General features: G+C 34.0%; 1 protein-coding gene across 3 annotated transcripts; it reads right to left on the minus strand.

The window, feature by feature from the left end:
- Positions 1-1,884: 1,884 nt before the first annotated feature.
- Positions 1,885-14,577, minus strand: si:dkey-65b12.12 (uncharacterized). Of its 3 annotated transcripts, XM_051675215.1 has the most exons (8): positions 12,305-14,577; positions 6,909-7,065; positions 6,399-6,761; positions 6,078-6,194; positions 5,113-5,169; positions 4,811-4,879; positions 4,588-4,656; positions 1,885-4,403 (listed from the first exon to the last, which is right to left on the minus strand). In XM_051675215.1, the coding sequence occupies exons 2-8, from the start codon at positions 6,973-6,975 to the stop codon at positions 4,345-4,347; spliced, it is 801 nt and encodes a 266-aa protein (XP_051531175.1). In that variant the 5' UTR covers positions 6,976-7,065; positions 12,305-14,577; the 3' UTR covers positions 1,885-4,344. The 3 variants fall into 3 exon arrangements, with proteins under 3 accessions (XP_051531175.1, XP_051531156.1, XP_051531165.1); XM_051675196.1 differs by having other exon boundaries at positions 1,885-4,656; XM_051675205.1 differs by lacking the exon at positions 6,909-7,065 and having other exon boundaries at positions 1,885-4,656; positions 12,711-14,577.
- Between the last annotated feature and the right edge of the window lie 485 nt (positions 14,578-15,062).

The following is a 15,062-nucleotide window of genomic DNA, read 5'->3' on the forward strand; positions in this document are numbered from 1 at the left end:
ATATGGATTAAAATATAAACATACCACTATGTACTTCTCCTCCCTTTACAGGCAACAAACACAAATTTTGTGTGCACTGAACATTCAACATCTTTGTTGGAGAACACTTATGAACCTAGTTGTTGGTGGCTCCTCCTTTAGCAGCAGGGAATTTTTCCAAATATTTCTGGTAATGAAATTTCCGGTCATGTCTAAACACTTATCTGAGTTCACTGTGTATTAATAATTTCTGTTTGATTATGCTGTTAATCTATGCAGTTTATGTGTTGTGCAATGATATGTAATGAGATTTTAGCATTTAATATCTACAATATTTGGTGGTGTCTTTGTGTACTATGACACATTATTCCTATAGAAACTTGACGACAGTCACTTGACTTAAGGTAAAAGCTGTTTGCCCAGCTTCCCTGTTTAAATTGATTGTTTGATCAATGTGACAGTACAAACAGAAAGGTGTTTTAATTATTTTGTTTGCCTGATATATTTGCCTAGATAGTATCAGTTGACTTACAGTACACATATATTCATGTCTGGAACTAGTTATCCACCACTTAAAGATATCACTTCTCAGAACTGCTTATCTGTTTTCCCTCATCTAATTCAAAACTGGCCCTTAAGAATAATAAACGAGATCATGTCTACTTTATACATTTATTCTGATTACACCTGTTCATGTCTGGACCGAACAACATAATTTCTGATGGAAACCAAATTTACACTTAGCCATGTAGTAGTAATGCTTGGTATAGTAAAGGTAAAACTGTAAAACTAATCATGGTAAAAAATAAAATATATATCTTTTTTTAGATACAGTAATGACCAAAAATGTTGACTCCCTTAGAGAAGAAAAGCTGTTGATGTTTGGGGGCTGCCTTGCTGACAATAGCACAGGGTGCCTTGAATTTATGAAAGGCATGATGACATCAGGAGATTACCAAGAAATTTTGGAGTACAATGTGGAACCCAGCGTCAATCTATCTATCTATATACTGTTTCTGTACCAGTGGAGAAATGTTGAAACAACAGTCTGGAAGAAGACACCCTTCAAATCTGAGAGAACTGGAACAGTATATGCAATAAGCTAAAATTAATATTTTCTTTGTTTTGTATTGTATTTGTAAATATAATGTAAAATGATTGTTTTTTCTTTACTATACTTAAAATGTTTTGTGTCATTTATATTGCTTTGTATTTTTTGTATTTACTTGTTTTATTTGATATGTGCTTTGAACATGTTGTTTTGTCTTAAAAATTTAATAAAATAAAAAGTTAATATTAAATATTTTCTTTTGCCTTTTTGTTTTGGTTCACTGCAAACCAAAGAAATACATGTGTTGATATCAAAAGATTTTGGAGAAAGTTGCATTATACTTATGACCTTGGCATTGCTTGACTGTACCATTATACTCTGGTCATGATGATACAGTCAAGCAATGCCAAGGTCATAAGTTTGATTCCCAGGAAACACACCAATGTATTCATTGAATGCATTATACTGTAAGTAACTTTGGATAAAAGCATCTGCCAAATGTGTGAATGTACTCCAATAGATAATATTCAAACTAGCCATCCTTCTCTAACTGACACCAAACTTTAATTTGAGTGTGGTACTCTAGTACAGAACTAGCTTTTTATGCTGGTGACATTGCAGTTAGATTTAAGTCCTGACAACAGATGATATCAGAACATGTGCTCATTTCCAACCCATAACACAAATATGCACTCCCTTAATCCTGTCAAACCTCTTGAGTGATAACAGATGAGAACATAAGCTGTGTTAAGGGAGTATCTATACAGCAGGAAGTAGGCTATATATCCTTTTTGAGATTGTCAGAATGATGAAAAGTTAATTTTACCTTATACAAGGACAATTCTTTGGCAAATATGTTTAAAATTATGTACTGTCACATGAAATGAAAGCTTGAGTCATAGTATCTGTTTTATACTACATGGAATGCAGAGGTGTAGATTCCGGGCAAGTACAACCCCCTCATTATTTATACCCAGTGTTCAAGCCAAATCTACGCCCTTTATGGAGTGGATTGCCTATGAATGTAAAAAGTGCCTAAATGATTTGCATGCGCAGAGTAAGATTTGTAAAAGCGTAAATGAATTTACAAGCATGATAGAAAAATGTGCATGCACAGAGTAAGATTTATGAAAGCGCAAATCAAGTTGCAAACGTAATAAAAAAAAATTTAATTGGTGTCACGCTTTGTAAGAATTGAACAGAAAGACCTTACTACAGGGGACGGGGAAAATTATGGGAAATCAGTTGTGCTGAAATAAGCCAGTTCAAGTGAGAAGTCCTTTAACATGTCATTTATTATCTGATATTTCTAGTCTAGACTGACCCTAGGCTCATATTTTCTATTCCTGTTTTTTTTTTTTTTTTTTCCCCAAAGCTGGAATCTTAAAAATAAAATAAAATAATAAAAAAAAAAAAATCACAATTCAGTATGTTTAAACCTGCCTACAACCTAAAATTGTAGGTGCTAAACAGAAATGGTTGATGAATGCACTTGTTGGTGACAGACACTGCCCCTATGCCCGAATCACAGCTTCAGAATTGTTTTTATTTATTTTAAATTTTTTCTCCCTTTTTCTCCCAATTTGGAATGCTCAGTTCCCACTACTTAGCAAATTCTCGTGGTGGCACAGTTACTCACCTCAATCCAGGTGGCGGAGGACAAGTCTCAGTTGCCTCCACTTCTGAGACAGTCAATCCACGAATCTTAGCACGTGGCTCGCTGTGCATGACACCGCGGAGACTCCCAGCATGTGGAGGCTCATGCTACTCTCCGTGATCCATTCACAACTTACCACGCACCCCATTGAGAGCGAGAACCACTAATCGCGACCATGAGGAGGTTACCCCATGTGACTCTACCCTCCCTAGCAACCGGGCCAATTTGGTTGCTTAGGAGACCTGGCTGGGGTCACTCAGCACACCCTGGATTCGAACTCATGGCTCCAGGGGTGGTAGTCAGCGTCAATACAACTACCCAGGCCCTAAAACTTTTAAATGACCAAGTAAACAGTTAAATGACCAAGTAAACAATATTATTCCCAACTACATTTCCTTTGTCAAGATTGCTGCTTTTAATGAGGTGTTTATTTATTCATTTAACTTATTTAAAAAAATGGGAATTGTGATTTTTATTTTTTTAAGATGCAAAAGGTAGCCCCTTTCAGTCACGATTACTGAAGTAGTGTGGATACAGTACAACATGCTGCCATCTGCCAAATTTAACTACAGTATATTGCAGTTTAACTGGGTAAGAAACCTTGCAAGTGCCATGTTTCAATTGAACGTGTAATTTGGGGCACAAAAATAATAATAAAATGTTTTAATAAATAATAATACTGTAAGCTATAGTAAACTGTTTTGCCTGGTGAGCTTCATGTTTACTAAACTGTCATACCTACAGTATCAGGATCATGTTTAGTATGATTTTTTTTAATTTATTTTTTATTTTTTTAGGGCTGTTGAGTGTAATGTGTGCACTTCCTATGCTAGTATAAATTATAATAATATGTGATGGAATTTTTATGGGCATTTTTAAAGTTTTAAACATTGTTGAGATGCCTTTCCCTACAGGTGCTTTAAATGAAAGTTTACTTGTACACACATGGCAGATATCCAGCTCATGTGGATATATTTATAATATTGTTTTGCTGCCTTCTTACATCTTGGTTTTTGTTCACAGAAATTAAAGTTATGAAGCAAGACAACAGAGCTGAGAAACATTTTCACACTAGACTTACAAAACTAAACATTTAGGCTACAATGTGACACAAAAACAGTCACTTTTAGTAAGTTCATGGATACTGGTCTAAAGTACCTTTACATTCATTTCTGTAATTATTTAATTTCTATACCAACTTTAATTTGTAATGTCCATACATTAACAATCAATATGGCAAACAGGATGAGAGTTACTGCTGTTGCACTTGTTTTATTCCACCCAATTACTGCACCTGCGGCCCTGTCTGTTTGTATGGGGTCTGGTGCAAAGACTTCAGTGGTTTAGGTGATAAAGTTGTTCAGATCAGTTTCACACCTATTCATGCTCAGCACAAGGCCTCATGCTCAATGCAGCTAAGCAAACAGTGTGACTTTAAACAGAGATAACAGATAAAGAGAAAACAGATATATATGATGCACAAACTTTATCTGGATGTGACTCCATTAGCTTTAAAATTAGAATAAATAAGGGGCCAAATGTGACAAGCTACAGTGGTTTTTGACATCTCTATAGACAAATTTTCAGTTTGTGAAAATAAAGTTGCACTACTTTTATAGAACTGTCTAATGGAGCATTTCTTCTACTCTTGTTAGATTCACTTGACATGGTCTGACGCTGTGGTGGAGCTGTTTATAAAATCATTACCCTCAAGAACTGGTGAGAAAGAAAAAGATCATGAGATAAATGACTTATAAAATAGAGAGACTGTGTAAAACATTTGATGTACAAGGAAAGCAATTAACATTTCATTTTAAGGCCATTCAAAAAATGTTGTGTAATGCTGAGGACATATTTCTGAGACTTATAATAAAGTAAAATCTTCCTTGTGCAAAATTACCATTGCTTTCAGTGCAGTTGCGTGGCTTATGGGCAACTGATGCATATGTTACTTCATCAACTCTTTGTCCTGAAATAACAGAAAATTGTTATTATCAATGCAAGTTAAAATTTAAATTTTGAAGGCTATTCAAAATTATTTTTGTAATGCTGACAACATATTTCTATGGCTTAAAATAAAGTTAAAAAAGAAAAAAGGGAAGTCTTGTAATATCTTCCATTACCATTGCTGTCAATGCAGTTGTGTGGCTTATAGGCAACTGACCCATATGTTATTTCATCACCTGCTTGTCCTAAAAGAACAGAGAATATTGTGTTATTTACAATTATAAGATTTTAATAATATAATAATTAAATAAAGCCTTGTGCCCAGGGCTCAGTCATGTTCTCCAGATTATTCAATTACTCCACAAACATTCACTTTTTAAGACTATCCAGTCTCATTCTGGACCAGAGCGGTTATCAGTTTATTTGAGTATGAAATGCATTGAAATAGAGTGAAATAAACTGAGCAAAACAGATTCACCTTCATTGTCATGGCAATCGGGTGAATTATGGTCAACTGATGCATAGACTGTTTTTCCTGAAAGAAAATTGTTTTTCATATTGAAAATCTTTGTACAGTGGCCTCCAAAATATTTGGACATATACTCCATGCTAGAAATGAAAGAAAAATAACTAGCCAATTACCCTGAGATCACACAGGAATTGTTCATCACTGTTACTATTGACATGTTCCACTAAGTTTGACAATACTAAAGTGTCCAAGTACTTTGTATATCTTGCTTGAAAAATATTATTGTGCTAATAAATGCCACTTTGTTTAATGGGTTTCTCAAAAAACATTTAAGAGAGACTTGAACAAATATGTATTAATCATACTCATTTAAAAGCACTTTAAACCAGCATGTATAGCTGACCTTTGGTGTTAATTATGTCTTTAAAGCATTTAATTTTGATTTAAACAGTGTATATAAGGTCCGAATGAAATGGTTTTTCATTGTTATGTTGTGTATTTTTCAATACAATTATTTCGGAGTCATCAGGTTTCATAGTGTAGTGATCAGACTTTTTATTAAGATGGACTTGGTAATTTTTTTTATATATCAGACTTGTTTAGAATTACTTTCAATCAGCACACATTGGAGTTTTTATCTATCTCAGAATAATGCAAAAATAAAATGTTCCAATTGCATTATAAACAAGGATGCCGCCACTGTAGTGCAGTGTTGATTCTGTGTAAGAATACATACTGAGAATTAAATATTTGGAGACTAAAGCCAAATGCATGAATTTCTTTGCATTAGAAAACAAAATATCAAACCAAGAATCATCTGCAAACAAATTATAAATGTTCTCAGAACTAGTTGTATCTTCTCTTTTTTAAAATCACTTCTAATCAACAAGTACCATTTTTAGTGGATGCTTTTTAATGAAATGTTTTGTTTGAAAAGTGTGCATCAGGTTTCATAGTGTAGTGATCAGACTTACTTTTTGTCCATGTATAGTAACCACATCCTATGAACACACAGAGAAGCAGAACTCCTCCTGATGCTGCCAACATGAGCTGCCAGTTATTCAACAATGAGAACTCAATAGCAGTGAGACCTGATCAAGAAAATACATTCAACTGCAGTGAAAGTTAATTGCTTTAAAAATAACATTTAGATTATGCGATATAAGCCACTTTAAATTCACCCATGTCATGACACTGTTAAAATAGCATGTCTCATGCTTTTTAGCATATTATACAAACTAAAAGACATTGATTTCCTCTTAATGTCCATTTAAGTAGTTAATTCAAATACTCACTGAGTTGTGTGTCCTTATATCCCAGAGAACAGTTGAACTCTCTGAACAGTTCACAGCGGTAGAGACCAAGATCAGACCGCTGCACATCACGAATGAGGATGGAGAAGTTTCCAGAGCCGGCGAAATCAGGGAATGCCTTAATTCTTTTTCCTCTGTGATTCCAGAACAACACTTCACCACTTACTTTGATCTCTACGATAAAGTCAACTGGTGTACTAATGTGAGTCCACTCAACACTTACATTTGCAGTCATGTTTGATCCAAAGAGGGCTGGTTCAGAGTAACATGGAAGCAGAATTTCAGACTGCAGCTCTGTGGTTAAATTGATTCTTGTTATTAAGTTATTTTGACACACACCATGCCCTGTGGGAAAGATTTGAAATTATGAATAATAGACAAGTCACACTTTTAAGGGTGCAATGAAGGTGATATAAAAGTAGGCTAACAGTACAGCTAATAAACCTAAATGGTCCATTCCTATTCAGGCATTCAAAAAATATATTCATTTACCTCTGACATGACAGCAACCCCACAGCATGCACACCAAAGAGAAATTCAGTCCAAACAGCATTATCATTTTCTGATCTAGTTACTAAAGCTGCAGTAGATGTGCATTGAGTTCAAGTGCAGCAAGGTGAGAATTTATGCATGTCACTTCCTGAAAATGCTGAAAACAGAAGGCACAAAGGCATCAGCTACTCTGAAAAATCACAATGATTATTGCAAATGAACAATTGGTTTAAAAATTGGTTATTCATTAATAAAAAGATAATGAGGTACATTTGAAGTTCAAAACATAATTTACAAAAATGGGAAGACATCCATGAAATTTTAGTTTTTGTTATCAGGGTGAGTAAACTCAAATAGTCTTCAAATGTAAAGACCGATATTAGATTAAAATTGTTAATGGGTTACTGTAGACAATGTAAAAATGAAAAGTTACTTGAGGCACCATTTAGGATTTCTCAGCTGCCACTCCGGCAGAACCCACTGGAGAACCTCCAGACACCCTTTCTGCTCTCTAAAAAATTACTCTTAGTTCCTACAGTTTTGGCTCATCAGTGTATATAGACATTTCTTGATTATGTAAATGGAATATCTGAGGCTCCTTTGAATCTTCAAAGATTCCACCAGTGTGGCATCTGAAGACCTCCAAATGATGCCTCATCTTTTCATTTTTACAGAGCCTTTTTTTTTTTTTTTTTATGTGGATAATATCAGTAAGTAGACGGAGTGTGTTTAGTCATCAGACTTTAAGATTTCCTTTGGTGAAGATTTAATTAGATTCATAAATACAAATGATATATATATACTATTGTGGGTCCAGAACAACAGGAGCATTGAGTAGTTTTGAGCACCATATTACTGTTGCATCATTTACTTGTTTTTTTTATACAAGTGTGAAGACGTGAAAGGAAGCAAACCACTAAAAACATAACACTTTAGGTACATCACCACAAACAGCCTCCTGTCTGTCTCGGCTACCACAAAAACAACACTAAAAATGTAATTTATTTATAATTTATGAAATAAAGAAATGCTTTTCTCGATCATTTTTGACACTTTACTATAGATATTCCATTCATTTTGATTACTGTGTTAAAATGACCTCTTTAAATCAGCACAAAAATCTTTTTTTTACAGATTAATTCTTGGTGAAGCCAAATGAACAGTGGGGCCGTTTAAAAACCTCTCAGCAAAACTGACATGACAGTACAGAGCACAGCACTAGAAATGTCAATGTCATATATTATTGCCAAGAAAACACATAGCCTACTAATTGATATCTTGAGTGTACATAAATAAAAGCTTTTGCCAAATGCATAAATGCAAAAATTTATGTATTTCTATTTGAGCCCACATAATAGTATTGTTACCACAACTCAAATGAAGTTTTAACAGAACTTTTATTAAGCCAACTAGATATGCAATCAGTCACAACTAAACCTTACTTTATTGTCCACAGCTGTGGAAATTTGTCTTTGGTTTCTCACACAAAACAAACACAGAGAAATCTTTAAAATTATATATATATATATATATATATATATATATATATATATATATATATATATATATATATATATATATATATAAAAAACAATCCTTTAAAAGCATCATATAAAATGGTGCCTTGAGAATTTTTTAATAAAGTACAGAAACACTTAAAATAATCTGCTTTTGTTTTTCAAGATTCTCCTCCAGGTTTCTTTTACTGTCATATTAGTGTGCTGCAGTACAGTAGAGCGATCTGAGGAGGGTAAAATGATGCAAAGTAACATGGCAGCATCACCTTAGTTTGCAGCTTGTGCATCTTGTTGGTTGAGTTGATGTTACCCACAGATTTACTTACACCTAAACCTTGCAAGACTTGGCATCTGTGAGTTACTGTATGTATATATATTGTGGACTCATCCATGTTTATAGTAATTTATGGCTTATTGATTGTTGGTTTTTATATTTTTTTTTTTTTTTTTTTTTTGTGCCATGCCTGCTTCTTTTGCAATTCATGGCAAAATCCAGGTTAAAATATAAAAAAGTTAAAACAACTTTAAAAAAAAAAAAAAAAAAAAAAAGTGTCAGCAGAATAAAACAAATGTCTCTGTAGGCTAGAATTCTGGCTTTTTAAGCTGATACTGGACTTATTTACATTAAAGTTAGCATTGTGTGACTAAGGTACATGATGTGAAAGATTCCCATAAATTATTTACAGAGATTAATCTCTTGAAAGGCCATACTGCATGTTCTGATAAGCTATTGAGCCTTATGAACAGCAATAGAGCTTGTGGTCTTCAAATATGATTTTTTAAAACACTTTTTGTGGCAGAAAAATGTTAAAAAGAAAACTATGTACACCTGTGATGGAACTTCTATGGACAATTTTAAGGGACCTATATACTGTATACATTTTCATCTACATTTTTATGATTCAATTGTTGTCCCCTGAGGTACACTTACATCATGTTATTAAAGCACCAAAGATACTCAGGATGTAGTTTTTCTTAAACTTTTTTCACCCTCTCTGAAAAAAAAAAAAAAAAAAAAAGAAAAAGGCCATTTTTTTGCAACTGTATCTTTAAAATCAACATGCCATGCCATTCAAACCCATTTTATTTTCATGGTGTGATCTATTTTCAAGTGAAACAGCATATTAAACAAGAAAAGATAAATAAAAAATATGGCTTGACAAGCCTTGACTTGATTTTACCCATCGGGAATTAATTGGATTATGAAAAGTGGGTATTCCATTCCATTTTGAATGAAGCCAGGTGGTTGGAGGGGAGTTCAGAAATGATTTCAGCCATGAAGGAAAGTCGTTTCAGAGGCGAAGCAAGCTATTATATTTTGATAAAAGATTATGAAGACAAACATGCTTTTCTTGAGCATAATGTGAATTGATGAATCATGCACAATATGACAATAAACATGTTTTTAAAAAGTAAATTGATCAGTGATGATTTTATACTGACACCCCACATCTCATCCTTTTGTATAATCAGGATCAGGGGTGGATTATGACTAGCATGGGCCCCAGGGCCAATTTTCTTTTAGGGCCCCCCTCCGGTCCAATTATCTTTTAAAGTTGAGATCCATGCAGTAAATTTTCAAACACACAGCATGGCTGTGGTAAAGAAACCACTCAACCGAAACACATTTGCTGAACAGCAACTTTTCTTAAAGAGAAGGTACCATTTTAACGTTTGTTATACATAATGTAAAAATGTAAATACTACAAATTATGCATACAAAAAAACAAAAAACAATCATGTAACAAAATGTGTAATAAATGTGTAAACATGCATATATTTAAAGGGCAATAATACATTATGAAATATTTAACTTCATCAAACACTTTAAATTTGAAGAATTTAACAAATAGGCTACTACAGCATCTACGCATGGGTTTGGTGAAACTTGGCAAAGAGTTCAGACAGTTCTGGCTCGCGCTGCTATATCTTTTCTAACTCATCTGAATGATGGGGTGCGTTCCATTCAGAAGTGATCATCCCTACACCCTATTTCCTTCAAAGACTTTACTCTCCATTGTAAGAGCTTTGACGGGCTGAAAGGTCTACTACAGGTCCCTACAGCTTGGCTACAATTATCATTCTTCCTTATGCCAAAATCTCCTAGACTACATTACATGTTCATGATTTCAAACTAAACTGTCAAAACTTTACAAGCCCTATAATCTGCTTTAAAATGCTTCTTACTTTGTCTTCCTGTAAGACCTGTAAAACTTTCTAACTTCAAGCATTTAAAAGTATTTTACATTTTCAGACAAGGTTTTGTCAAACCAACATTACAGTTTGTCTCAACAAACTTTACATATCTAGTTTAATAAGTACTTTTGTACCACACAAAATAAAATATCTTCTTTTTCATAACCACTTAAGCCAAGTTATTTTTTTGTAATGTAGGGCAAACATGAATTATAGCAATGAATAGTACAATAACAATTTTTGTTCGACAGCACTTTTCATACAAAGCATAAAGCTTAATCCTATAAAGCCTAATATATGAAATAATACTCTAATACTATTTACAATTATTTTTCTATCAAATAATGACATTTTAAGTAAGCACATGTTGCTTCAGTTCAATAAATACAAATTTTGAGGTATCAGTAACAATATAAACATTATTGTTAATTTTACTTTATCAAAATCAACAAAGATTTCACATCAAAAAGATGAGTGCATCACAATATGAAGGTAGCCATTTAGGAAATTATATTACAAGGTCTTCAAGAGTATGGAAACTTTCACCCGGAGGCAGTATACAACAGGGGTTTCAGCAAAGTTTTGATCATGTTGTTGATGTAGAGGCTTTAGAAAGTCATGTATCAATATGATACGCATCATAGGGTTAAGTAATGCAAAAGGGTCCTATAACAGGGCTGGGGCCCTCATAGTCACAGGGCCCTGTTGAGGGGGCCTTGTATAAGCTGTGGGGCCCACATATTCAAGCATATATTAAACATTTCTTTTCAAAGTTGATAGGCTGTGAGACCTTACAGCCCAGCCCCACCCAGGCCCCTGGTAGTCAAGGGCCCCTGGGCACTGGCACCACTGGTCCGTAATACACCTATGATCAGGATAATATCTGTGTGCACATGCATGAAACCTGACTGCCAGCTTATTTCATGTCTCCTGTATGTTTGCTTGAAATAAAATACAAATAAGGTCTGCAATTAAAGATGCCTTTTTCAGATGTAGCCTGAAGCACATTACACACAAACTGTTTTTATTATGTATCAAATTTGGCAAGACTTAAGATGATTTCTTTAGCAACATCAAACTTTGCAAGTGTAAATTATTGCATTCAATTACGATAATATGCACTGCTCTCCTACTGTCTGACTCAGCATTTGTTTTACTTTGGTTATATTAAACTCTAGAGATTAAGCTTGGCAAGGAGGATACCAAGAGAAAGCTGCAGATCAGGAAAAACAAACCAAGGTTATGATTTTGAGGTTCAATCATAAACTGCTTTTTCTGTGTTTTTTTTTTTTTTGGTAAACTGATTACGTTTTTCATATTGAGTCTTTCTTGATAGTAGCATATAATACTCTAAGCTGAATTGTCTGAGAAATTAATGGAGCAGTTGATGATGTTATCATCTTACACTCAGAAAATCTACACTCTGTGGCCACTTTATTTGTTATACTTGTATACTGCTTGTTAATGCAAATATCAAAACAGCTAATCAACAGCTGGCAACTCTATTCATAAAAGCATGCGGACAAACCAAAAATCAGAATGGTGAAGAAATGTGATATAAGTGACTTGCAGTGACCGTGGGATGATTGTTGGTGCCAGACAGGGTGTATAAGAAAGGAGTACCTAATATGTGGTGGTCACTGAGTTTATATGGCACTCTTGCAACATCAATTATAAATGTACCTTTCATGGCAGTAACCTGTAGACAACTGATGTATAGGTTATTTCATCAGCTGTTTGACCTGAAAGAATAGAGACAATATGACTAACATTCAGTCATGTTCTTCAGTTTACAAAACATTCACTTTAAGGCCTTGCTGACCCATTCTAGACCACAACAGAATGATCACTTTGTCTGTGTTGAGTTTGAATCACATTACAATGGGCTGAGTCAGAATTTCAGACTGCAGCTCTGTGGTTAAATTGATTCTTGTAATTAAGTTATTTTGACACACACCATGCCCTGTGGGAAAGATTTGAAATTATGAATAATAGACAAGTCACACTTTTAAAGGGTCCAATAAAGGTAACAATAGTTCAGTTAATAAACAAATTATATCACTCCTACTCAGGCATTCAAGGAACTAACCTCTGACATGCACAAGACAGCAGCACCAAAGCATCCACACAGCAGATAAATTCAGTCCAAACATCATGTTCTGGTCTAGTCACTAAAGCTGCAGTAGATGTACATGGAGTTCAAGAGCAACAAAATGAGAATCTGCTATGCGTATCACTTCCTGATAATGCTAACACCTTGTCCGCAAATTCAAAAGTAGCAGCTCAGTATAAGTAACTTTTTGTGTGATTTCAGTAACTGACTGCTTGTTTTGTAATTGTTTTGTTACTCAACATTTGATTTTTCAATTAACATGTACACCACTTATGCTTCATCAGCTACTCTATAAAATTGGAGCCAATCATCTTGTTTGAGCAGCCAATACTTGTGCTGTAAGCAAAAAGACTTGAATTGGTAATGGAGCAGCTGAAGCTCAAGTAATAATTAGAAATCTTAATAGATCTGCTGCCAACTAGTGCTGCAGCAACTTCTGTTTTTAGTAGCTACAGTTAGTTTGGAGTAAGTTACTCAGAAATAGTAATCCACTACAAATCACTAATTACTTCTCTAATATTGTAATCAAATTACTTTCCCCATGACTTAATGGGGAAAGTACTTGCATTACAAATTAATTTGCTTTGAAGTTACTTTCTAAAACCTGCTCACGACCACGTGTAAATTGTGCGTAAGACATCCGAACATGTTCTTTCAGACAAACTGACATGTTTTGATAGAAGTGAAATTAAATAAGTAATGAAAAAAATGTATTAAAAAAAATAACAAATGAGTAAAAAAAGAAAAAAGCTTTGTTTTCTTTTTAAACCACAGCCTCTACTCATTTAGAAACATTTCTTTACTGCTTGAATACATTTTTTCAAAGTATAATTTTTTTCCTAACTCTGCTTATTGTTTTTCCAGCAGAAGTGCTTGATTTTCTCGAAAAAATTAATGCCTTCTAACGTGACTAGTTAGACAGTTTTTTTATTTGATATGAGCTCTATAAATTAGGTTTTATAATTTAGTATAGGCATCGGTAAAACGCGCTCAGTTGATAACGTATGGTCAATGCTAATGCTGTTAAACTCAAATAAACACATCGGCGGCACAATCATATATAGCTTGCAAATCGTTTCGATCAAAGATCTTCAGGCATTCTATTAATTTCTCTGAAGATTCTTCCAGTTGCAAGTATAGTACTGTTACCATCATGATTTACCCAAAATGTTTCATAGATGATGCTGGCGATTTGCTGTGAACTGAACCAGAGAAGGTTAATGATGGTATACATCCTCCTTCTACTGTTCTGCATAGCAAGTCTAGTGCCTTCCTTATATGGCGTTTTCATGGGTGTGGATTATAATAATTGTAAATGAACGTACACAGCCCTCATCTTTATGAATGTTTGGAATTCACGAACATACACACGTTTTACTAACAAATCTGAGGAGTACGAAGCGTTTGTGAATCCGGCGGAAAGTTTTTGGGAAGGTTAATTTTATGCACTTTACTCATATATTTACAAAAGTTTCATGAATGAGGCCCAACGATTTAAAATAATGCCTATATTTCCTCCTTTTTCCACTTCAATGTTCCTTCAGCTGTCACAGAAACACAAACAGACGTGCGTATCAACAGGCTTAAAATGGCTTGTACATAATATTATTTTAGAAAAATGTAACGTACTTAAAAGTCATTAACTTTGAAAGTCAGTAACTGTAATGATTACAATAATTTAAAAGGTAATGCACTGCACTACTTTGACTACAAAAGTAACTAATTAATTTGTAATCAGATTACACCCAGCACTGGCTACAGTGGATTTTAATAGTTAATAATGGATAATCATCATCATTGAAACTTCTTGCTAACCTATTAGAAAGTAATTAGTTACAGTATAGTTTAAACAAGGTCAAGAATGAAAAGGGATGTTATCTCTGTATGACCTACAGTAGGCAATTGAGACCACTACAAGCAGGGTATGTTTGACCTTTACCAGATATTTGCTTTACGCAGCAAGAAATTTCCTGTTTCACATTTTATTTATTTTTTGCTAGTGATGGAAAAAAGCAGAAGATACAGGTGATACACTACTGTTTGTTTCAGAGAGGTGGAGCTGTTCTACTTTATTGATTGGTCAGCACATTTGTTATCCACTACTTAGGAGACAAAGTGACACAAACATTGGGTTTCAACATCTGGGGACACTACTTCTTTCAAGGTTCAATTTGAACAGACAAGAAAAAAGTGACCCCTGCAAAGCTAGACTGAAAAATAGACTAACATTATGAGCAAATTTAATTTTCTTAAGATTCAAGTTTCACCATTTTTTGTCAACACCACTGTAAACACATGACATCCCATTAAAAAACAGGATGAATATAG

The sequence above is a fragment of the Myxocyprinus asiaticus genome, chromosome 3 (assembly GCF_019703515.2).
Source record: "Myxocyprinus asiaticus isolate MX2 ecotype Aquarium Trade chromosome 3, UBuf_Myxa_2, whole genome shotgun sequence".
Taxonomy (NCBI): Eukaryota; Metazoa; Chordata; class Actinopteri; order Cypriniformes; family Catostomidae; genus Myxocyprinus; species Myxocyprinus asiaticus.

What these genes read in the sequence shown, in the direction of transcription:
- si:dkey-65b12.12 (XM_051675205.1), bottom strand. Translation starts at nt 12,777, where the DNA reads ATGATGTTTGGACTGAATTTATCTGCTGTGTGGATGCTTTGGTGCTGC. An exon ending in TTACTATACATGGACAAAAA is followed by an intron (nt 5,170 to 6,077) that starts GTAAGTCTGATC and finishes ATTTTCTTTCAG; the next exon opens with GAAAAACAGTCTATGCATCA. An exon ending in CGATTGCCATGACAATGAAG is followed by an intron (nt 4,880 to 5,112) that starts GTGAATCTGTTT and finishes CTGTTCTTTTAG; the next exon opens with GACAAGCAGGTGATGAAATA.